This window comes from Musa acuminata, chromosome BXJ2-8, assembly GCF_036884655.1.
Source record: "Musa acuminata AAA Group cultivar baxijiao chromosome BXJ2-8, Cavendish_Baxijiao_AAA, whole genome shotgun sequence".
Lineage (NCBI taxonomy): Eukaryota > Viridiplantae > Streptophyta > Magnoliopsida > Zingiberales > Musaceae > Musa > Musa acuminata.
Genome location: NC_088345.1, coordinates 12,438,347 through 12,463,701, shown reverse-complemented (window position 1 = coordinate 12,463,701; position 25,355 = coordinate 12,438,347). Strand labels below are relative to the sequence as shown.

The 25,355-nt window shown below is 37.4% G+C and overlaps 2 protein-coding genes across 3 annotated transcripts; both read right to left on the bottom strand.

Moving 5' to 3' along the window:
* Positions 1–13,108: 13,108 nt before the first annotated feature.
* LOC103994975 (uncharacterized) lies at positions 13,109–15,539 on the bottom strand. Its single transcript, XM_009415451.3, has 2 exons — positions 15,267–15,539; positions 13,109–13,666 (listed from the first exon to the last, which is right to left on the bottom strand). The coding sequence occupies exons 1-2, from the start codon at positions 15,425–15,427 to the stop codon at positions 13,339–13,341; spliced, it is 489 nt and encodes a 162-aa protein (XP_009413726.2). The 5' UTR covers positions 15,428–15,539; the 3' UTR covers positions 13,109–13,338.
* Positions 15,540–22,586: 7,047 nt separating this feature from the next.
* Positions 22,587–24,519, bottom strand: LOC135618165 (NAC domain-containing protein 21/22-like). 2 transcript variants are annotated; one of them, XM_065119021.1, is made up of 4 exons: positions 24,162–24,519; positions 23,674–24,076; positions 23,230–23,495; positions 22,587–23,139 (listed from the first exon to the last, which is right to left on the bottom strand). In XM_065119021.1, exons 2-4 carry the CDS (start codon positions 23,849–23,851, stop codon positions 22,750–22,752), a joined length of 834 nt encoding a protein of 277 aa, XP_064975093.1. In that variant the 5' UTR covers positions 23,852–24,076; positions 24,162–24,519; the 3' UTR covers positions 22,587–22,749. The 2 variants fall into 2 exon arrangements, with proteins under 2 accessions (XP_064975093.1, XP_064975094.1); XM_065119022.1 differs by having other exon boundaries at positions 23,674–24,004.
* Positions 24,520–25,355: the final 836 nt, after the last annotated feature.

Genomic DNA, 25,355 nt, shown 5'->3' with positions numbered 1-25,355 from the left:
ATCCGAGAAGTCCAGAAGCTTGCCAAGCGAAGCTCGTCGGAACTCGCCAAGTGGATCGTCGCAAAGTCCAGGAGTTTGCCGGAAGTCCGTAGGAGCATCACCGAGGGTTCATCGGATGATCGACGGAAGTTCGCCGAAAACTCGCCGGAAGAAGCGATTGACGCACCGAAGCAAAGCTGCAGAAATTGTCTTAGATCTAATCATAGTTAGCATGTTGATTAAGCTGGAAAATGGGAGGTGATCCCATTAGCTTAATCTTGGGGCAATTGGGCCCCTGAAAGACTGAAATTGGGCCGAATGGAGCTAACCATTCGGACCCTGATTGCATCAGGAGGTGCAACCGCCTAGGCCAGGAGGTGGCACCGCCTGGGCTAAGTCTCCCAGCGAGACTGGGCGGTGCAACCGCCCCAGCCAGGAGGTGGCACCGCCTGAGCTCAGTCTTCGAGCTAGACTGGGCGGTGCAACCTCCATGACAGAGAGGTGGCATCGCTTGAGCTCGGTCTTCGAGCTCTAGCAGAGAGGTGCAACCGCCTCAGTCAAGAGGTGGCACCGCCTGGGGCTCAGTCTCCGAGCCAGACTCAGGCGGTGCAACCGCCCCTGACACAGAGATGCAACCGCCTGGGCTCAGTCTTCGAGCTCTGCCAGGTGGTGCAACCTCTCCAGTCAGGAGGTGCAACCGCCTGGTCCCGGAATTCCGGAATTTGATCGTTTTGAGCTCCAAATTTGAATTGGGTTGGGGCCTATAAATACCCCACCCATTCAGCACTGAAAAGATACAGACCTACACTGAATTCTTGATCTTTTCTGTGATTCTAAGAGCTCAAATTTGTGTAAAGTCCTAAAGTTCTCCTCTTTATGTTCTTCAAGTCTTGAGTTGTAAAGAGAGGAGAGAAAGGTCCTGTAAGGGTTGTCTCCTGAGCCTATCAAAAGGAGTGAATCTATAAAAGGGCAGTTGGCCTTCGCCTATTGAAGGAAGGCCTCTAGTTGACGTCGGTGACCTCGTCGGTGGAGGAAGCCAAAAGTGGAGTAGGTCAAGACTGACCGAACCACTCTAAATCTCTGGTTTGCGTTTAGTTTGAGCACTTTATCATTACTGCAAACCTCCTACATAGCTACTGCTCTCTGTGCCTTTATGAACAAGTTTCTAAGTGCTGATCTTTCCGAATCTGCATTCAGACGTAAATCGGTGTTTTCATACATTACAGTTTACGTTTACGTTTTGATTCTGCAAAACTGTCTTCTGCGCTTTTACGAACAAGTTTCTAAGTGCTGTTCTTTCCGAATCTGTATTCAGACGTAAATCGGTGTTTTCATACATTACAGTTTACGTTTACGTTTTGATTCTGCAAAACTGTCTTCTGCGCTTTTACGAACGAAGTTTCTAAGTTCAGATCCCTTTAAAACTGCGTTTAGACGTAAACTGTGCAAACTGTGTTTAGACGTAAAACTGTGTTTTAGACGTAAACGACTTTTAAACGTAAAACTACGTTTAGACGTAAAACTACGTTTAGACGCGAACTGCGTTTAGACGTAAAACTACGTTTAGACGTAAAACTGTGTTTAGACGTAAAACTACGTTTAGACGCAAACTGCACTGCGCTTAGACGCAATCTGATCTTAGACACAAACTGCGCTTAGACGCAAACTGCGCTTAGACGCAATCTGCATTTAGACGCAAACTACATTTAGACGCAAACTGTGTAAACTGCGCTTAGACGCAAACTGTGTTTAGACGTAAACTGCACCTAATCATAAGTATTCTTAGAATCGACTTTTGCACCAAAATAGTTTTATCAAACGAACGCAGCTTTCGTTTTTTAATCGCTGAAAGATTTCCGCTGCACTAATTCACCCCCTCTTAGTGCTCTCGATCCTAACAATTGGTATCAGAGCAAGGTTAACTCTTTAATGGATTAAAACCCAAGAGAAATGGCATACGCCGGAAACCAAGAGGGGCATTATATTACGCGTCCACTCATGTTCAGTGGGACGGACTACACCTACTGGAAGACCTGAATGAGGATCTTTCTTATTTCTATGGATTTTGAACTGTGGAATCTTGTCGAAAACGGATTTTCGAAGTCTTCTCTTCTAATGATCGATTGGAATGATTTAGAGAAGAAGGCTTTCGCTCTTAATGCAAAGGCTATGAATGCCTTATTTTGTGCACTTGATAAAAACGAGTTTAACCATGTTTCAACTTGTGAAACTGCATTTGATATTTGGCACACACTCGAAGTGACCCATGAAGGCACAAGTAGAGTAAAAGAGTCAAAAATCAATTTGTTGTTACATTCTTTCGAACTTTTCTGGATGAAACCGAGTGAAACCATTGGCGACATGTTTACCCGTTTCACGGATGTCGTCAATGGTCTAAAAGGACTCGGAAAGAGCTTTTCTGATTTTGAGCTTGTTAATAAGATACTAAGATCCCTTCCTAAGAGTTGGGATCCTAAAGTCACTACTATTCAAGAGGCAAAAGATCTGCGAAATTTCCCTCTTGAAGAACTAATCGGGTCATTAATGACCTACGAAATGACTTGTAAAGCTCATGAAGAGCAAGAAGACATCCTTCCAAAGAACAGGAAGGATATGACACTCAAAACTTCTGAATGCCACTTGAGAGAAAACTCAAGTGATGAGGACTGTGATGATGACTTGACACTTCTAACAAGAAAGTTTAAAAAGTTCTTTAAAAGAAACAAGTTTAAGAATGATGCAAAAAATAAACTTGAACCCAAGAAGGACCAAGTAATCTACTATGAATGCAAAAAGCCGGGACACTACAAGAGTGATTGTCCCCAAGTCAAAAGGAGAACATCAAAGAAGAAGGTGCTTCAAGCAACATGGGATGACTCGAGCGCATCCGAAGAAGAGGAGTCCAACACCGAGCAAGTTGCTCATTACGCCTTAATGGCCATCGAAGATGAGGTAACAAATTCAATAGATGCAGATTTATCATTCGATGAATTATTAAATGCTTTCCATAAATTGTTTGATGAGTGTAAGACTATCAGTAGTAAATACAAATTGCTAAAAAAGGAGCATGATAATCTTATTTGTAATTTCGATAAGTTAAATGTTGAACATCATGATAGTTTAAGCCCATGCATAAAATGCCATGATCTAGAAACTCTCCAAAAAGAAAACTTGCTACTTAAGGACACCTTGAAGAAATTCGAGGTTGGTAGCAAGTCATTGAACATGATCCTTACAAACAAGGGTCACGTTCCCAAAAGAAGTGGAATTGGATTCGTGAGAAGTCCTCACCAAAATCCAACCACCTTCATAAAAGGCTCCATCTTACATATTCGACATCAAGACAAATGTAACTTATGTTGTAAATTTGGACACAAGACACATTGTTGTCCATTCAAGAAAATAAGTCCAAACAAATTGATTTGGGTTCCTAAAGGAACCATGACAAATTCTATGCAACATGATAAGAAATGTAGATCTATTTATGAGGCACCAAAAGCAAATGGGTACCTAAACATCATCCTTTCTTGTAGAAAACTAAACCTTCGCAAGCTAGGAGCAAGAGATAGTACCTTGATAGTGGATGCTCAAGGCATATGACCGGAGATCCATCTCAATTCTCTAAGCTCACTAGCATAGACGAAGGATATGTCACCTTCGGAGACAACAACAAGGGTAAAATCATTGGCAAAGGAACCATAGGTAACAAATCCAACTTCTCTATTGAAGATGTTTTGCTTGTTGATGGTTTAAAATATAACCTCTTGAGCATTAGTCAATTATGTGATAAAGGATATATTATAAGATTTGAATCTAATGCTTGCATCACTGAAAAACCACACAAAAATATATCTATGATTGCATTGAAACAAAATAACGTATACAATATTGACATTAATGATTTGTGTAATGAAATGTGTTTTTCTGCTTTGAATGAGGATGCTTGGATATGACATAGAAGATTAGGTCATACTAGCATGAAACTAATCACTCAAATATCATCCAAAGAACTTGTAAGAGGAATTCCTCATATCAAGTTCATCAAAGATAATGTATGTGATGCTTGCCAATTAGGTAAACAAATTAAGAGTAGCTTCAAATCTAAAAATCAAATAAGCACCTCTAGGCCCTTACAATTGATCCATATGGACTTGTTCGGACCAATCTCCACATCAAGCCTAGGAGGTAGCAAATACGCCTTCGTCATCGTGGATGACTATAGCAGATACACATGGACTTACTTCTTAAAACAGAAAAGTGAGTGCCTTAGATCTTTTACCAAGTTTTGCAAACTTGTTCAGAATGAGAAAGGGTCTATGATTTCATCAATTAGAAGTGATCATGGTGGTGAATTTCAAAACCATGATTTCCAGGAATTTTGTGAACTCAATGGATACAACCATAATTTCTCTACTCCTAGAAATCCTCAATAAAATGGAGTTGTAGAAAGAAAAAATCAAAATTTACAAGAAATGGCAAGAACCATGTTGAATGAACACAACCTACCCAAATATTTTTGGGCCGAAGCCGTAAATACTGCATACTACATTTTGAATAGAGTTCTAGTAAGGCCTCTACTAACCAAAACTTCCTATGAGTCATGGAACAATAAAAAACCCAATGTTTCATATTTTAAAGTCTTTGGGTGTAAGTGTTTTATCTTAAATGAAAAGGACAACTTAGGAAAATTTGATGCTAAATCCGATGAAGGAATCTTTCTTGGTTATTCTACTGTTTCTAAAGCCTTTCATATCTTCAATAAAAGAACTTTAATTATCGAAGAATCCATTCATGTTGTTTTCAATGAGATTTCCGAAATCACGAAAAATGATCTTGACGAAGATGTTAATTTTGATTCCTTGAATTTAAATGAAACCCCTTCTCTAACTAACAACTTGGATGCATCCATTCCCGAAATATCCTTACCCAAGGATTGGAAGTATGTAGATGCTCATCCCAAGGAGCTAATCTTAGGAGACACGTCAAATGGGGTTCAAACACGATATTCTCTTAAAACTTTTTGTGCAAACGCCGCCTTTCTCTCCCAAATTGAACCCAAATGCGTTGACGAAGTCATGAAAGATGATTCATGGATTATCGCAATGCAAGATGAATTGAATCAATTTGAGAGAAATGAGGTATAGAAGCTTGTTCCTAGGCCAAATGACCATTTAGTTATTGGTACTAAATGAGTTTTCAGAAACAAGCAAGATGGAAATGGTATCGTGGTTAGAAACAAGGCTAGATTAGTGGCCAAAGGTTTCAACCAAGAAGAAGGTATCGATTACGAAGAAACCTTCGCACTTGTGGCTCGATTGGAAGCCATAAGGATGCTCCTTGCCTACGCTAGTAGTAATAATTTTAAGTTATTTCAAATGGATGTTAAAAGCGCTTTTCTAAATGGCTTTATTTCCGAAGAAGTTTATGTTGAACAACCTCCTGGATTTGAAAATAATAGCCTCCCTAATCATGTGTTTAGATTAACTAAAGCTCTCTATGGTTTAAAACAAGCCCCAAGGGCTTGGTATGAGAGACTTAGTTCTTTTCTTATCAAAAATAACTTTACAAAAGGCAAGGTTGATACTACATTGTTTATCAAGAATTTTGAAAATAATTTTCTCATTGTTCAGATTTATGTTGATGATATTATCTTTTGCTCTACAAATGAATCTCTTTGTGAATCTTTTGCTAAAACTATGAGTCTTGAATTCGAAATGAGCTTAATGGGAGAATTAACATTCTTCTTAGGTTTACAAATCAAACAACTAAGCAATGACATCTTTATTTGTCAAACTAAATATGCCATGAATTTATTAAAAATGTTTAATATGAACAACTCAAAGGCTAGTAACACTCCTATGAGCACCTCCACTAAGTTAGAAATTGATGAAAGTGGAGAAAGCTTTGATCAAAAAACTTATAGGGGTATGATAAGAAGTTTACTTTACCTCACTGCCACCAGACCAAACATCATGTTCAGTGTAGGACTTTGTGCTAGATTTCAATCAAACCCTAAGATATCTCATCTCAAAGCAGTTAAAAGAATACTTAGATATCTTAATGGAATCACAAATCTAGGATTATGGTACCCAAAATCAGAAAATTTTGAGTTAACAGCTTATGCTGATGCGGACTTCGCTAGCTGTAGACTAGATAGAAAAAGCACATCAGGATCATGTCAATTTTTAGGACATGCCCTTATTTCCTGGTCATCTAAGAAACAAAGCTCGGTTGCTTTATCAACAACCGAAGCTGAATATATTACAGCAAGTGCATGCTGTGCACAAGTTGTATGGATGAAAAACACTTTAGAAGATTACAAAGTTAATCTTAAATATATTCCCATTAAATGTGATAACACGAGTGCAATATGCTTAACTAAGAATCCTATACAACACTTAAGAACAAAACATATTGATATTAGACATCACTTTATATGAGATCATGTCACTAATCATGACGTAACCATATAGTTCATTGATACTAAACATCAACTAGCTGACATTTTTACAAAACCTCAAAGTGAAGAACAATTTGATTTCATTCGAAGAGAATTAGGAATGTTGATGTGTCCGAATAGATAAATTTGTTAAAATTATTTTTCGGACTATATTGAATGATCAAATCACTTGATTGTCATGTTTCTATGATTATATGTGAAAATCTGTAACAAAATCTTGTCCGAATTTATTCGAATGCTATAAAACAGATTTTCTCGTACACTTTCATGAAAAATAAGTTTCTGAAATAGATTTGATGAAGTGATTCATGTGTATGTATTCCATCCTACAAAATCTTTACATAGACAATAGATTATAACAAAAAGGGGAAGACGTATTTAAAGCAATCTATGTAAAATTCCTCTATAAGCTTGCTATTATTATTTTCCTGGTATCATAATTACTATGCTTTTTGTTGATGACAAAGGGGGAGATATATGAATTGATAAACAATGCCATGATTAGAAATACTATGAGTGATGCTATAAACACTGCTATGATTATGCCATCCTTGCATCACCAAGAGATATATGAACATGTGCTAAAGTTTGCATTATGCCCTGAGTTGATATCTTATCATGTGAAGAAAATGCAAAACTTGCTAGAATATTTCAAATGTGTGCATCATGTAATAGTGCTTCACAGCTTTATATGATAATGTTCAAACTACATGATGAATAGTTACAAACACAATCATACAAACTTGATGATGTATGTCAAGCCTTGACATCATCTTTGAAGAGATACATCATGATGAGTATCATGATGGGAGTATTGATAAGTTTAACTGATCTAACTTATCAATACGTCACTTGAATTCTTAGGTCTTGAATTCAAGGTTGACTTATCTCAACTATGGCATATAGACAGGGGGAGTTAAGGATAACTCCATTATCAATTGATTGTCATCATCAAAAAGGGGGAGATTGTTGAATCTCGGATTTTGATGATGAAGTCAATTGTCATTTGTTGTCTAATCTATGTGTTGAGATAAGTGTGCAGGATTAACTACGATAAAAGTTAGACAAGCAGCAGGAGTTGCGCCGGAGTCAAGTTCATGATCACGTTGGGAGTTCGAGAGTTCGACGGAAGTTCGGACGGTCGTCGGAGGTTCTACGATAACAGATCCGAGAAGTCCAGGAGCTTGCCAAGCGAAGCTCGTCAGAACTCGCCAAGTGGATCGTCGCAAAGTCCAGGAGTTTGCCGGATGTCCGCAGGAGCATCACCGAGGGTTCATCGGATGATCGACGGAAGTTCGCCGGAAACTCGCCGGAAGAAGCGATTGACGCACCGAAGCAAAGCTGCAGAAATTATCTTAGATCTAATCGTAGTTAGCACGTTGATTAAGCTGGAAAATGGGAGGTGATCCCATTATCTTAATCTTGGGGCAATTGGGCCCCTGAAAGACTGAAATTGGGCCGAATGGAGCTAACCATTCGGACCATGATTGCATCAGGAGGTGCAACCGCCTAGGCCAGGAGGTGGCACCGCCTGGGCTAAGTCTCCCAGCGAGACTGGGCGGTGCAACCGCCCCAGCCAGGAGGTGGCACCGCCTGAGCTCAGTCTTCGAGCTAGATTGGGCGGTGCAACCTCCCTGACAGAGAGGTGGCACCGCCTGAGCTCGGTCTTCGAGCTCTGGCAGAGAGGTGCAACCGCCTCAGTCAAGAGGTGGCACCGCCTGGGGCTCAGTCTTCGAGCTCTGCCAGGCGGTGCAACCTCTCCAGTCAGGAGGTGCAACCGCCTGGTCCCGGAATTCCGGGATTTGATCGTTTTGAGCTCCAAATTTGAATTGGGTTGGGGCCTATAAATACCCCACCCATTTAGCACTGAAAAGATACAGACCTACACTGAATTCTTGATCTTTTCTGTGATTCTAAGAGCTCAAATTTGTGTAAAGTCCTAAAGTTCTCCTCTTTCTGTTCTTCAAGTCTTGAGTTGTAAAGAGAGGAGAGAAAGGTCCTGTAAGGGTTGTCTCCTGAGCCCATCAAAAGGAGTGAATCTGTAAAAGGGCAGTTGGCCTTCGCCTATTGAAGGAAGGCCTCTAGTTGATGTCGGTGACCTCGTCGGTGGAGGAAGCCAAAAGTGGAGTAGGTCAAGACTGACCGAACCACTCTAAATCTCTGGTTTGCGTTTAGTTTGAGCACTTTATCATTACTGCAAACCTCCTACATAGCTACTGCTCTCTGTGCCTTTACGAACAAGTTTCTAAGTGCTGATCTTTCCGAATCTGCATTCAGACGTAAATCGGTGTTTTCATACATTACAGTTTACGTTTACGTTTTGATTCTGCAAAACTGTCTTCTGCGCTTTTACGAACAAGTTTCTAAGTGCTGATCTTTCCGAATCTGTATTCAGACGTAAATCGGTGTTTTCATACATTACAGTTTACGTTTACGTTTTGATTCTGCAAAACTGTCTTCTGCGCTTTTACGAACGAAGTTTCTAAGTTCAGATCCCTTTAAAACTGCGTTTAGACGTAAACTGTGCAAACTGTGTTTAGACATAAAACTGTGTTTTAGACGTAAACTACTTTTAAACGTAAAACTACGTTTTGACGTAAAACTGCGTTTAAACGCAAACTGCGTTTAGACGTAAAACTACGTTTAGACGTAAAACTGTGTTTAGACGTAAAACTACGTTTAGACGCAAACTGCACTGCGCTTAGACGCAATCTGATCTTAGACGCAAACTGCGCTTAGATGCAAACTGCGCTTAGACGCAATCTGCATTTAGACGCAAACTACATTTAGACGCAAACTGTGTAAATTGCGCTTAGACGCAAACTATGTTTAGACGTAAACTACACCTAATCATAAGTATTCTTAGAATCGGCTTTTGCACCAAAATAGTTTTATCAAACGAACGCAGCTTTCGTTTTTTAATCGCTGAAAGATTTCCGCTGCACTAATTCACCCCCCCCTCTTAGTGCTCTCGATCCTAACAGTATGTGCATTTGGTATCTTATAAATGTTCTTGTCAATCCTTCTATTTTTAAATACTAAATTCTTTTACTTGCATTGTAGTCTTCTATTTTTTCCTTGCTCCTCCATCCCCACCATGTAGAACTCCGGTGGCTGTGCGGCATCCTTGCTTGACTTTTGTGAAGCCCAACGTCGCCAGCCAAAAGTTTCACAGATCTTGGTCGCTCGGAGAGCCTCGTTCGAACTTTGAAAGTGAATTTTTTCCGAGCCTTCTTGATTAGTATTCAAAATAAATCATCGTTTCGAATTCTATAATTTATATAATTTTTTTTAAATATAATATTTTTATCTTTACCGTACTAATTATTTTTAATTAAAAAATCTTAGCATGTCAACGGTGAAGAAAAATCTCCTCCATCAAGCTTCAAATTTATTATAAATTAATAGTTTACTTTGAAAATAGATATAAGATAAAAATATTTCGGTAACCTTAATAAAACCTTTGTAATATCATAAAAATAATATTTAATACTCATAAAATATATTCATATATTAATGATTTTATATAAAATAATAATATATCAATTCATTATAAAACTTATTTATAATGATAATTCTTATATAGTATATAAAAATAATGTATCAATTATGTTTAATGTATCCCAATAACTTACATAATAGTCAAGTAACAAAGATGTAAATCATATTCAATATACTCTCTCAATAATGAATGAAAAATATACTATATAAGATCGATTTTATATTCTCCCTTTGACAGAGAGAATCTATATCATACTCTCAACAATGAATGAAAAAATTATTTAGTCATCACATCTGAATGGAATCATCATCTCTATCTTTGGTAAGATACATAATCATACATAATCATTCATTCATATATTCAAAAAAAATATTATGATAAAATATCATGACAAATCATGTTAGGTATTTAACTTGCACGACTATGACTGTATTTAAGAACATATTTATAATTTTAATATACAGTTAAAAAAATAATTTGAGTGAATGTGTATTTATAGAATGCTTAGAGTGTTTGATAAGCATTAGATGAAAACTATATTTTAAATATGTATTAACATAAGAATTATTTAGTAAAATTATATTTTAAAAATATATTAAATTATTTATGATAAATTTACCTTTCTAATATTTTAATATTTATTCCAAAAATATTTTTTATTTAAATTAATATGTAAATAAAATAAACAAATGCATGTAATCTTATAAAAAAATTCATATGACATAAATATATAATAAATAAAAATATAATCATATAAATAAATATAAATTAATCTTTATCACTAAATAATTATATTGGTTTATCACTAAATATTTTAAAAATCTTATAAAGAGTACTTTTAAAATTTAAAAAATTATATTAACATCCTACGAATGTTGAATTAGTAATGTTACTCCAAGGCAGCATAAGCATTTGAGCATTTCCAATGGTTTGAATAAAAATTAACAAACATCAATTTATATTTAAAATGTGCATTGGGCCCCAATCTAATTGACTTAATTTAGATAGGACTTAAACTAACCAAACCAAACTTCTTATAGTAATTAATTTGAATTTAATCACTTTAAATTAAGTCAAAAGGTTTAAATCGATCAAAACAATTTAGAATATCCTCAATCAACTAGTAAGCTCAAATCAATGAAGGGAGAGGGAACTAGACTAAGTTGTACAGTGCTAGTCAAGACTAGACTAACTCACGTGAGCCCTGAACTTATCATATATGTCGCACATGTCTTTCCTAAGGAACAGGCTAAGCTGAATTGGCAGAGAGACGATAATTTGAGCTTGTGTTTGAGTTGTGAGTTGGATTAAATTTTACCTTAAGGATTAGTTGGGTTTAGCCGTTGAGATAGGTCACACTTGGTTCCTGAGCTAAGCCATGGTTGACTATATGAGTTAACTCATGCTTGATTATATGAGTTATATTATGTCTAATCATATAGATTAACCCATATCTTACAAGACAAGATGGACCGATCGCGCATATCAACTAAACTCATGTTAGACTTGACCACTCATATGAAATTAGATATCCATTCTTTTAGAAATACTTTAAAATATTTATAGAATAAGAATTAAACTTGAATGAATTATCAAAATAAAAATTTGTTAAAACTTTCAAAATTATAATATTAATTCATTAAAATATACTTTTAAATAATTAAATTTAAAAACTATTTTTTTATGAATTAATAATCCAATAAATTCATGATCCCAAATTGATAGCTAATCAAATTGTAGAAATTCATATATAATTATTTGAAATAATAATATACCTAATCAAATAAATTAGAATTATTATTTTAGTAGAGTTTTTGTAAAATTCATCTAACTTAAATAAATAGTTATTTTAGCATCAAAATTCAACGATCATTATTTATTAGTCATAAATTTTTAAAATTAAAACATTATTATGCATCATAAATTTTTAACATCAAATATTTCAAAATATAAATAAAAATTCTAGAAGAAAATATAGAAGATTCTATCTCTCCTCTAAATACAATTATTATTGGTATCCTTTCCTCAATCCTCTCTCTACCAATTTAAGGGAGAACGAGCCCATTTGTATAGTAGAAGATAAGCTGATCAGTAAGAATAATCTAATTATCATTTTTAATTTATTTTTATTTTATTTTTACAAACAAAAATAAAATCAAAATATTTACTTCCTAAAAGTCACATTAATCATTATAAAATTAATTAATTATTTTTGAATTATTAAATTATTTAATTGATTGACTAAATTTTTAACTTGTTTGCATCACTAATGAAATCAATTTTAATTATTTTTTAAACCATATTGCACAAAAAAAATCAAATAAAAGTAACACATCAATTAATATAATTTTATTTATGGAACTGGGAGAAAATGTCTGGTCAGTACAATCGATGCTGCTGCTTTTGTTTGTGTGGGAGGATGGAAATTGGTGTGGCCTTTAGGATGGTGTGTTGTTTGTGAAGATGAGGTTGGAGGAGGAGGAGGAGGAGGAGGTGGTGGTAATGGTGGTGGTGGTGGTGGTGGTTGTGTTGGTGTGGGGGGGATTTTTTTATTACTGATCAAGCAATACTATCTGAAAACTAACAATTGTAGTTGTTGGCATGGAGCAAACTGGCTACTGAAATCATGTGTTGTAATGTGCAGTTTTTGTTTGAATCATTAACACTTCAGTTGGGTTAAGATTTGGCAATTCTGATGGGCATTTGTATCTTCAAACAAGAGAAGGTATCTTCCACAGATTTGTTGCAGGCAAATCATGTCTATTCCTCTTCCTCCCCTCTACGTGGGCAGCAAGGCAAACCAACCAATCTCCCAACTTGCAGAAGCAAAGATTCAAATGTGGCTTGAAAGTTAAACCAGTAAGAGAATAAGCATTGGTTCTTCCTTGGACTAACCATTCAAGACATACATGCTTTGATTCATTCTCTCTCTCTCCAGTCTGGAACTATTGGTTGGTGCCAACACACTTTACAGCAGCCTGCTGTTCCTTATCCCTATAATCTTCATCCTCCAGCATATGCTGGTTTGATTGTCATCAAGAATCCAAAAGATCAGCATATCTCCTTGATTAGCAACACCAAGACCAAATGAATAACAATCTTCTTAAGATCAATAGAAGTTGAATGGCAGAAGGACCAAGTAAGATTATTGACATAGAACACCGATATGATGGAGCAGATACATAGAGCAGAAAAGCTTACATTGCAAAAAAGATCCAGAGAGGAACATGCTTTCTTTAGGAGTCTTGACTTGGCACACTTAACCGCGACAACAACATTGGATAAGACCTGGAACCCTAAATTTTGCACTACATACATAAAAGAGAAATTGGAGCAATAAACATATTGATGAATGCTCCTCCACAACAGCTAACATGAGTTAGGAAGTATCTAGTAGCTAATTGCATGCTTCATTAGCTTGCTTGAACTGCTCTGCCTGCGAAGCAGCAGAAGACTCCGATACAAGCGCCTCTAAGACCAAACTCTTGATCTCCCAAGCACTGTAAGGGAAACCAGGTCTAGAGTAGGCATTGAGGAGTGCAGCGCTTGACTGCTTTACTAAGTTGGAGAAGGCGCTGCCACCAATGTCATCATTCTTCTGTGTAGCCTCCAACAGAGTTAAGCCTGGCTCATACCGCTCCAGCAACCTCGATCCAAATACCTTTGAAACAGATGAATCATGAGGAACCGTGTTAGGCCATGGCTCCCTTCCACTGCTCCAGAACCTACAAATAGCCACAAAAGTAGTTGATCTTGACAGCATGAACCAGTGTGAATGCCAAGAATGATTGTGTCAACGATAGATTATCAAAGATTTCTCCAGTCATTTTCTCAAAAATAAAATCTGAAAACAAGAAATACGACCTATGGTTATACGGTTCCCTATTATTTTGTTGGAGTATTTTCCAAGGCTGGTATCAGCTTGTGATCGATCCTCGATATATCGTAGCTTTCACAGCATCGTCAACCAAATCTCTTACAAGAGACAAAATCAGAAAAATCGGAAACTTGATCATGAATAGTATAACCTTTGATGTCCGAGCTGCAACACTTGTTTCCTCCACGGACAGAAATACTACACAGATATTTGATGACCTATGTACTTTATAGAGATTTGTAAAGCCTTAAACCAATTTCTAATTTGAACGGGAATAAGATATAGTGTCATACCCTATATGATTACGTATGAAATTTCCACTCAGCAGTAAAGATGCCCTTCTTAGGATTCATGTTTCATACTGCTGTTGTTTTACTAAGTAAATGTGCACATTCATTTCCCACAAAACAGCAAGTTCTCCAGCTCAACCATACTCGACATGTCTGACTGCGAAATAAATGGCAATAGTATATATTGTGGAACTAAAGCTGGTTACCCTTACCCTTGGGTCATTTAGCAGAAACTGATGGACAAAGAGCTGCAATTTTATGTTAATCCTTCACCGGTCTATAACAGAGATCAAGTTCACAGCCAGTATACATTCTAGAATGTATCGAGAAACTAAAAGATGGCACACAGTATACCATGGGTGTTGGCCGAATACATTCCTGGAAGAAATCTAGTGTCTGGTGTAGCAATTTAATGGAATGTTGCCAACATGAGTTTGCAGCTTTCGATGTGGGTCAGCATCTTTGAGGAAAAACAGATGGATTACCGCCGGTAAATGTGTCGATTATCACTATACAGACAGCAAGTCCCCACAAAATATAGATTGAATCCATGATCTTTTCTTTGACGAAGCAGAACATAAAACATGCAGATGAAATGAGAAGTACAAAGACTATCAACTGGGTTTCCTCAAGTTTAAATATAACAGTTTTGAGAGGATAAGAGAAACTAGAGAAGCAGAAGCCAAAGTGACCTAATGAACCACTCTTTTAGCTGGTCCTTTAACCCATCCCCTTTTGTACAAAAAGTGAATTGAGAATGGCCTTATATTCTTTCTCCTCAAATTTTCTCTTCTCTTATCACACTTCTTTTCTTCCATAATGTCAATCGCCAAACATAGTGACAAATACAACCCTTCATCTCCATCTTTGGCTTTGGTGATTTTTCCCTCACATTCATGCCATTCTTCTCATTCTACCTCTGTGGCAAGTCCCCGGGAGAAACTTTTGATCCCCAAGCAACTTGCCCCTTAGTCCACTTCACAATCTTTGATTATTCCGGTACAACCACAACATCAAGCTTCGAAAGAAAGAAAAGAGGGGCAACGAACAAATAAAATAGTACATGTCAATGACCTCAAGAACAAAGCTAATCACAGAGTACTCTTTTTTGTTTCTGGAAATAATCAAATAGCTAGAGAAGTAAATATTTGGTCTTACTGGGGAGTACATCTTCCGGTGGTTCTGATGTACAGATAACCAGGCATTCTCATGTCGGGTGTCCGACCGTGAACTTCTTTTCCACCAGAGGCGGCCGCAGCGCCCGAGCCTCCATCCACGAGAAGAGAGCAGGCCACCAAACACAGAACCAGCATCCCCATCTCCTGCTCTCTCTCTCACTCGCTCTCTCCCTCACTGCTTCCAAACCTCAAGTGCAGCAGCACACATACACACACACACACGCTCTCTCTCTCTCTCTCTCTCTCTCTCCTCGTTTGAAATATGCTCTATTCTTTCAACGTAAATATATCTTGTAGTTAGATTGACGAGAATGCCCCCATGCAGAAGCCCGATTGGCTTCATCTGCCCATTTCAAATCTCCTGCTGGATCTGATGTTGGGCGGATGATGGACATGATTGGATCTATGAGAAGATGGCAAGAAAAATATTATCGCTAACCATTCCAACAGCAGATCTGTGACTCTCTCTTTTCAGTGTCAGTGTGTGAAGCCAATCCACATGATCATTGGTCTTCAAAAGGATTAGTGATTAATGTATATGAATTGATTACGAGTCACAGAACAGATTGACAGATCAACAGAGGCTCTTATGATACTTTTAGATATCTTGTGATGGTAGTAAATATTCCTGACATTTTTGTCAGGGCAAGGACACACCATGGTGGACCTGAACGCGACCACTTCAGTGACGCATTCGATGAGCTCATGCTCGAGATGTGAGTACCTCATGCAAGCTGACTTGAATGGCAAAAAAATTAAAGGTCAACATGGATTAATTATATATAATGAATAATGCTTGCATGAATAAATTAAGTGATGATGATAATAATTACCATGATAAAATCTTTAGCACAAACTTGGGTATGTAAAGCTTATTTCCTAAGCATTCATCTCCAAAACTTGTTACATTTTGAAGACCAATTCATGTTAACTCCCAGTTTGTCAAATGCTTTCTGGCTTACTGTTACCGAGTCATTATTCTACACATACACCCATCCCTTGAAGTAAGGGAAAAAAAATGATAATAATAAAGGACACAATTCATCTGCCAACACCCCACTTCTGTCCGGTGCCAACTCACTTGTCTTCAAATGGGAATCCCATGCTAGAAAGTATGATATATAATTTTGAATGCTATCATTCGATATATCAGTACGTGAATCACCTATTATTGGATGGATCGTGCTACAATACTACAATAATATACTGTAGTAGTGCTATACTATTACAGTGTTACATTGTAGTAGTGCTACAATGCTATAGTAAGAGAAAATCGTTCGATAAATCTTGGTGTATCGTTCGGTACATCCTAATGTACCGCTCGGTACGTCGGTACCGTACTATACCGAATCAACCTTGAAACATCAGTATGATACAATATTAGTCATAAGATAAAGACACAAACATAAACATGATTTGAAGCACAGCTACAGCAGCATCTTTATCTTTGATGTAGTCGATATATATATGGAAGTTTAACTTTTATATTTTTGTAGTTATGATGCTAATATATTTTTTAAAAAATAATCATTATTGGATAAAAATAATTATTTTGCTACTAATAATATTTTTTCCTCTAATGTATCAAATTTATTGAATGGAGATGTGTGTGCAGGCAAAGAGAGAGAAAAACGAGAATAGAAAGAGGTGAGGGCAGCGAAAGAGTTAGCATGCGTGCAGGAACTGTAGCGGCGCACGGTGAGCGAAAAAGGAGAGAGAGAAAAGAAGAGAAAATAATTAAGATCTTGATCGAAAAGCAGAGAGAGAAAAGAAGAGAAAATAATTACAATCAGTGACCAAACATCATCACAAATTCTATACGAAGAATCTTTACAGTAAGCTTTACGATCTTAATGGTGTTGATGTACAGTTTATCCTCTCTGAGGTACTTTTCCATTATACCCACTTTGTAAGACCTAGAATTTCTTTTTGATGTGATCCATCCTATGTGATGATGATATGTTATTCTTGAGATAAGATCTATGTTCTTCATGTTATTATGATCATTTGGTTATTCTAAAGAAGATTTACTATAAACATGTTATCATTACTATTGATAGTGGAAATTTAAGATAGACTATAGTCTTGTGGTTTTTCCTGCATTAAGTTTTTCACGTTAAAAATTTGGTCTCACTGTGTGATTAATTTATTGCTCTACTGTTTATGCTGTTATGGTTAATATTTGTATTTTGATATCAAGTTGATATTTTGATGAGGAACTCATTTTGATACATAAAGAGCGAAAAGAATTATTTCGCTTTAACATATTTTTCTCGACAAGTGGTATTAGAGCAATAGGTTTTTTGGTGCTAGTTTTTTCTTGTATGATTGAAATAGAACAGTCAGATGGTATGATTAAATTGAACTCATCAAATTATTCCACTTGGAGGCGTATGATGGAAGATTTACATTATTGCAAAGATTTGTATAAGCCTATTAAGGTTAAATATAAACCTTCTACTATGGACGATTAAGAATGAGAAGTTCAACATAGAAAATATATTGCTTATATTAGAAGATGGATGGATATAAATTTGCATGAGCATATTTCTGATGAAACTAGAGTTGATATTATTTGACAAAGGTTAGAAAACCTCTTTGCGAAAAAGATAGTGAAAAATAGAATTTCTCTCCTTAGAAGGCTTGTAAATTTGAAGTATAAAGATGATGGTAATATTGTTGAGCACATACACCTATTTCAGAATCTTACAAACAAGTTGGTTGCTATGAAAATGAATATAGATGATGAGATGCAAGGATTATTACTTCTCAGCTCTTTACTAGAAAATTGGGAAACATATGTGGTGACAATTTATAACTCCACACCAAAGGGGACTCTAACTATAGATATGATTAAAGACAGTTTGATAAATGAAGATGCTAGAAGGAAAGAATAGGGTGAATCTTCTTCTAGTGTATTTGTTATTGAAAAACAAGAAAGACATGGAAGAAGTCATAGTAGAAATCCACTTGGTTATAGAGGAAGATTCAAGTCTAGAAGAGATATCAAATATTTCCACTGTAATAGATCAGGTCACATGAAGAAAGAGTGTATGTTTTGGAAGCGAGAACAGAATGAAAGGAAGAAAAATGGGAAAGAGACCAATATAGTTGCTGCTGAAGGTGATATAACTATTGTTTGTGATGACGGTTGTGTCAGTCTTGTAGCTCAAGACAGTAATTAGATAATTAACTCTGGTGCTTCATTTCATGTTACTTCTCATGGTGATTTCTTCAGGTCTTATACTGTTAGTGATTTTGGTAATATCAGAATGGAAAACAGTGGTACATCTAAGATTGTGGGTATTGGAGATATTTACTTAGAGATCAGTATTGGGAGCAAATTGATACTCAAAGATGTAAGGCATGTTCCATATATTCGTCTTAACTTGATATTTATAGGTAGACTTGATGATGAGGGCTTTGCATATTATTTTGGTGAAAGCAAATGGTAACTCACTAAAGGTTCTCTAATTATGGCAAGAGGAAAGAAGCTTAACTTTTTTTTATGTCATAAAAGCTAAGCTACACAAATGAGAGATTAATTCAATTCAAAAAGGTGAAAGTATAGATTTTTGGCACAAGAGGCTTAGTCATATCACCGAGAAGGGACTTCAAACTCTTGCTAGAAAGCAGTTCTTATTAGAGTTGCAAGGTACATCTCTTAAATCTTATGATCATTGCTTAGCTGAAAAAACACATAGAGTTGCATTTCATACATATCCATCATCTAGAAGATCAGATGTTATTGATTTAGTTCATACTGATATTTGTACTATGCAAACTTGAACTCTTGGAGGTGCTATTTATTTTGTTACTTTTATTGATAACCATTCTAGAAAAGTATGGGTTTTTGCTTTGAAATCTAAAGACCAGGTACTCGATGTTTTCAAGGGGTTTCATGTCACTGTTGAAAGAGAAATTGACAGAAAACTAAAGTGTGTTCAATCATATAATGATGGCGAGTACAAGGGTCCTTTTGAGAATTATTACAGGTTCCATGGTATGCTTGCTTGAGAAAATAGTTCCAAAAACTCCTCAGCAGAACGGTGTGGCAGAAAGGATGAATAGAACCATTGAAGAAAGGATTATGTGTATGCTTTCTCACGCCAAGTTACCGAAGTCATTTTGAGGGGAGGTTATGAGAACTACAGTTGACCTCATAAATCTTTCTCTATCGGTTCCTCTGAAAGGTGATGTTCCAGATAAAGTATGGAAAGGAAAAGATATATCTCATAATCATTTGAGAGTCTTTGGGTGTAAAACATTTGTTCATATTCCCAAAGATGAGAGGTCCAAGCTTGATAATAAGGCAAAAATATGTATCTTCTTGGGATATGGTCATGAAGAGTTTGGGTACAAACTATGAGATCCAATGAATAAGAAGATTATTAGAAGCAGAGATGTTGTATTTATGGAAGACCAATTGTTTGATGATAGTGATAATGTTGAGAAGCCAAAAACCTCTGTTTATATTCCTTGGAGTTTGGGTCCAGTTCCTTCACCTGTAGTTCATGATGATCTTGGAGGAGATGAACAAGAAGATTATGGTGAGAATGCAAGTGATGATACTCCTACAGTTGATGATGCTGAACCAACCGAACAAACACCTCCACCACCAGTTGAGATTCCATTAAGAAGATCCACTAGAGAGCGACAACCATCTACTAGATATCCTCCACATGAGTATGTTATGTTTACTGATGCTAGAGAGCAATAACCATCTACCTATATCCTCCACATGAGTATATTATGCTTACCGATGGGGGAGAACTAGAAACTTACTAAAAAGCTATTCTACATGAGCATAAGAATGAGTGAGTTAAAGCCATGCAAGAAGAGATGAGATCCTTGCTTAAGAACCACACCTATGACTTGGTAAAGTTGCCTAAAGAGAAGAAAGCTCTCAAGAATAAATAGGTTTACAAATTTAAGTCTGAAAATAATAACTCACAACAAAGATATAAGACACGTCTAGTTGTGAAAGGATTCAGTTAGAAGAAATATTTTCTCCTACGGTAAAAATGTCCTCTATTTGAGTTATTCTTGGTTTGGTTGCCTACTTGAATTTAGAAGTTGAGCAACTTGATGTGAAAACAATATTTCTTTATGATGACTTAAAAGAAAAAAATTTACATGGAGCAACCAAAAGGTTTCAAAGTCAAGGGAAAAGAAAATATGGTATGTAAGCTTAGAAAAATCTTATATAGACTTAAATAGGCACCTAGATATAGACTCAAATAGGTACCTAGACAGTGGTACAAGAAGTTTGATTCCTTTATGATGAGCCAAAGTTATGATAGAACTATATTTGATCATTGTGTGTTTATGAAGAAAATTTCAGATGATGATTTCATTATTCTCCTGCCATATATTGATGATATGCTGATTGTTGGCCATGATGCTGGTAAAATTGAAAAGCTTAAAAGAGAGCTAAGTAAGTCTTTTGCCATGAAAGACTTGAGATCGGTGAAACAAATACTTGGTATGAAGATTTTTCGTGATAGGAAGAAAAAAAAGATTTGGCTATCTCAGGAGACCTATATTGAAAAAGTTCTTGAAAGATTCAACATGAGTAAAGCCAAAGCAGTTTGTTCTCCACTTGTAGGTCATTTCAAGCTTAGTTCGAAACAATATCCTACAAGTGAGAAAGAAAAAGAAGAAATGTCCAGAGTACCTTACTCGTCTACAGTAGGTAGTTTGATATATGCTATGATTTGTACTAAGCCAGATATAGCTAATGCAGTTGGAGTTGTCAACCGATTTCTCTCTAATCCTGGAAAGAAACATTGGACAGTAGTGAAATTGATATTAAGATATCTAAGAGATACTTCTAGGTTATGTTTATATTTTAGCAATGATAAACCTGTGTTAGAAGGCTATACAAATGCAGACATGGTAGGTGATACTGATTCCAAGAAGTCCACTTTGCAATTCTTGATAACATTTGCAAGGGGAGCAACCTCTTGGCAATTAAAGTTAGATAATTGTGTTGCTTTATCAATCACAGAAACATAATACATCGTAATTACTAAAGCATGCAAGGAAGCTTTATGGATGAAAAAGTTTCTACATGAATTGGGATTGAAACAGGAAGGATATACTATTTACTGTGATAGTCAGAGCGTTATTTTCCTCTTCAAGAATTCAACATACCATTCTAGATCCAAACATATTGATGTGAGATATTACTGGATTCGTGATGTGCTTGAGATAAAAGAATTACAGTTAGAAAAAGTATATACCAATGAGAATGACTCAAATATGTTGACAAAGTCTTTGCCTAACAAGAAGCTTGAAATATGTAGGCGAAGAGCGGGCTTGGTACAACCTATTATATGAGCTAGAGGGGGAGAATTGTTGGGTCCAGCCCATATGTGGGCTTGGACAATTGGGCCTTTGAAGCCCAAATCACTAATTAAAAGAGAAAGATGTGAGATAGGGTAGAAAAACAAGAGAACAACGTGCGAGTGTTTGTGCAGTAGCGTGAGGGCAGCGAGCGCATGTAGCGACGTGTGTGTAGTGAGAGAACAACAACGCACAACGAGAAGAAATAACAAAGAGAGAGAAAAAAGGAGAAAGAGAAAGAGATGAGGGCAACGAAGAGTTAGCATGTGTGCAGCAGTGAATTGTAGTGGCGCATAGTGAGAGAAAAGATAGATAGAGAAAAGAAGAGAAAACAATTAGCATATTGAGTTTTCTGACGATATGTGGTTAGCCCAAATTCTATATGAAGAATCTTTGCAGCAAGCTCTACAATCCTAATGATGTTGAACTATAGTTTATCCTCTCTAAGGTACTTTCCTGCTATACTCATTTTGTGAGACATAGAATTTCTTTTTAATGTGATCCATCATATGTGATGATGATATGCTATTCTTGAGCCAAGATCTATGTTCTTGATGTTATTATGATCATCTGGTTATTCTAGAGAAGATTTACTGTAAACCTATTATCATTACTATTGATAGTGGAAGTTTAAGGTGGACTACGGTCTCGTGGTTTTTCTCGAATTGATGAGAAACTCATTTTGATATACAAAAAGGAAAAATAATTATTCCGCTTTAACATATTTTTCCCAACAAAGGTAGATGATTACATATATCTCTTTCTTCACTAAACTAAAAATGCTGTTATGACCACAAAGATCTCATAATTGAATCCATGTTCATCGAGAGAACTTAACATTTCAATAAGAGAGAGAACAAAAATCCAATCCTTATAATCATCGACATGAGGATAAAAAATGAAACTCCCAATTTTCTTCAAGCTTTTACAGAGTAAAAAAAATGGTATATATATATATATATATAATGCATATTTATAATTACTAGGTAATAAATACATTGTACTATAGTCATCATCCAATCTTGTAGCATCTATACATGTTCGTTCACCCTCTTCGAATCCAAGTCTACATTTATATATGTTGTCCTGTTGGAAGCATGCTGCTCTTATAGCATCTAAGCTTGCCACTTTGGCAGCTCATATCTTGCCATCTCGCCCTCCCCACCAAAGCCATTCTCAAATCCCAAATCCAGCGGACATCCAAGCTCATCCTCACACATTAAGCTCGTCCCCATCATTGCCGTGCTTCCCATCTCCGGTGAGAACCCAAGAAAGCTGCCCTGCATCAGCGCCATGTTCAGGAAGGGGTCTGAGCTGCTCTCCGGTTCTTGCTGTGGGAGAATGGAGAAAGATGATGAACTCAACCGTTCATGCCGGAAATCTGGCATGGGCTGGTCCACTAGAGAAGAAGGAGATGACCTCAGAGCGGGAGAAGAAGAAGCAGTGTTCTCATTCTCCGTCTCCCCTTTCTTCTTGTGGAAAACCCGACACAGAACCCAGTCCTCCTGTCACAAAAGAGACCAACAAAATGAGATAATGTTTGCTTGTGAAGGACATCATGCACGATGCTCGGATCCAAACGGAGGCTATGATACCTTGGGGGGTGAATGAGGGGTCTCCAGTCTGAACTCGTGCATGACCCAGTCGGTCTTCGCTCCACTGGGAGCTCTACCTCTGTAGAACACCAATGTCTTCCTCATCCCCACCGTCGCATGTGTCGTCGGATCACTGATCGTTCTATCCTTCCCCGTTGCTTTCCAGTAACCAGATCTGGTTGCTCGGTTCGCGCGAGATCCGGTGGCGTACTTGCGGTCGCGGAAGCTGAAGAAGTACCACTCGTTGGCACTCAATTTAGCCACATCTACGACACATTCAAGAACACAGTTTAGTGTAAGAGAGAGGCGCAATAGTCTATGATCTAATCATTTGTCCAAATCTGCATATGTGAAGCAATGGATCGCTTCCAACAAAACTTCAAATGTGTCTCGAAGTAGGTTATGGTATTGGATCTACAAGGAACAACAAGAAGATCGAGTTACCTGGAAGCTCCCATGGCTCTCGAGTGTGCAAATCCACCTCCACCATCGTCCCCTCGCAGGTTCTCTCGTTGCTCACCTTCTTGTGGAGATAGTGGCAGACCAGCTCCTCATCACTCGGGTAGAATCTGAACCCTGGCGGCAGTGTGGACTCTATGTCTCTTAGTCCCATCTTATCCATATACCTGAGTGCTACAGGAGCTTTGTGGGTGCGGGCAATCCACCGGAGCTGGAATTGTAGGGAGTAGGCGATTTGGGTGAGTTATATAGAGAAGAAGATGGTGCACTAGAGTGTGGATGAACCAGCGATGGAAGTTGCCCCCTCCAATCATATCTGCAGTAGAAGCGTGTGCCGCCGTCGCAATCTCCGATAAGATGTCAAGGGACTGATGCTTGTGCAAAAGAACTAGAGAAGAACACAGTAACAAGAAATCCCCAAGGAGGAAATGATGCTTGAATGAATACAGAGTGAAGGCATTTATGGTTGTTACCTACGAGAAACAATTCTGATCATGACAAGATGGTATGTGGGTGTTAATTTGCCAAGCGGGCCTCGTTTCTTGTTCTGTCTGATCCATACAAGTCACGAGCTGTTCTCAACTTGCATGAGAAACACCATCGTCACAAATGTAGAAGAACGACAGGAGAAAAAGTCCGCTAATTGATGTTCATATCTCCATGGAATCCATAAATAAGATCTTGTAGGTTTTGCCAATGGTTGACGCCAGCCATTAATTAGACTAAGCAATCGCATCACTGATCACAAGGAGATCTTGTCCTTGTTAGGCACCATCGATGATGAGTTGTGGCATGGATCTCCACAAGCTTGGGTGGGTGTGTGGATGGAGGAGCGCAGAGCTCAGGGCAAGGAATCGAGATGCAATTATTAAGCTCTATGATTGGCAACTTGATGGTTTTTTCTGCATTCGGATAGCTAACAGGACTTGGCTTCGTACAAGGAGTGACGGCTCCATGGATCGAATGCATCGGGCATGAGTAGCTCACCGGCCAACCTTGTTCCTGCTGTCACCCTGCTTCCCAATCATGATCAGCTCAATCATTCTGTGATAGCACCACGAGCAACCGATTCGACAAGGCAGGATATCGCCCCATCGCCGTTCCATCGGTATCGTACGATCGGCGGTGATGACGACGGATTCCCGATGAACCAATTCCCTTGTGCTCTTCGCTCCTCATCGTCACAAAACGACGGACTTATCCTTGTCCTTTTTTGTCTCCGTCGGTAGAGCAAACAATTCGCATCGATTAATGTGAGCGAAACAATCCCATCAGGCTCGAGAGTCTGATTTGATCACGTAGATAAGAACAAAAATATTCTTATCAGAATTTCTTTTTTTTGATTAGTTTACTAAGCACAGGTCTAAGCATTGTGTTGGCAGGGAGAAGATCTCTGTTCACAGTTAAAGCTGGCGACGAGCTCACGGACTCATCGCTGGCCACATCCGTATGCATGAATTCACGAGTAGGAGATGAGACTCTTGTGTTCCACAAACAATTCTCTCTCTGAGATCATTCGTTAGATGGATGTCAATATCTCGAAAGGTTTTGTGTGCGTGGGAAGCTCGACTGCTCTTTTATCCATCCGATGGACGAGTTGATGCAGCCTTTTTTTTGTCAGAGGTTCTTTCGTGCGGTGTGTTAGTGTGATCGATTCATCAATGGAT

Bases quoted from the DNA above. Each gene is read 5' to 3' on its own strand.
- LOC135618165 (XM_065119021.1), bottom strand. From the start codon at position 23,851: ATGGATAAGATGGGACTAAGAGACATAGAGTCCACACTGCCGCCAGGG. The intron at 23,496-23,673 runs GTAACTCGATCT...AATGTGTCGTAG, and splicing joins AGAGCCATGGGAGCTTCCAG to ATGTGGCTAAATTGAGTGCC. The intron at 23,140-23,229 runs GTATCATAGCCT...CTTTTGTGACAG, and splicing joins CCCCTCATTCACCCCCCAAG to GAGGACTGGGTTCTGTGTCG.
- LOC103994975 (XM_009415451.3), bottom strand. From the start codon at position 15,427: ATGGGGATGCTGGTTCTGTGTTTGGTGGCCTGCTCTCTTCTCGTGGAT. The intron at 13,667-15,266 runs GTAAGACCAAAT...GGCTATTTGTAG, and splicing joins ACCGGAAGATGTACTCCCCA to GTTCTGGAGCAGTGGAAGGG.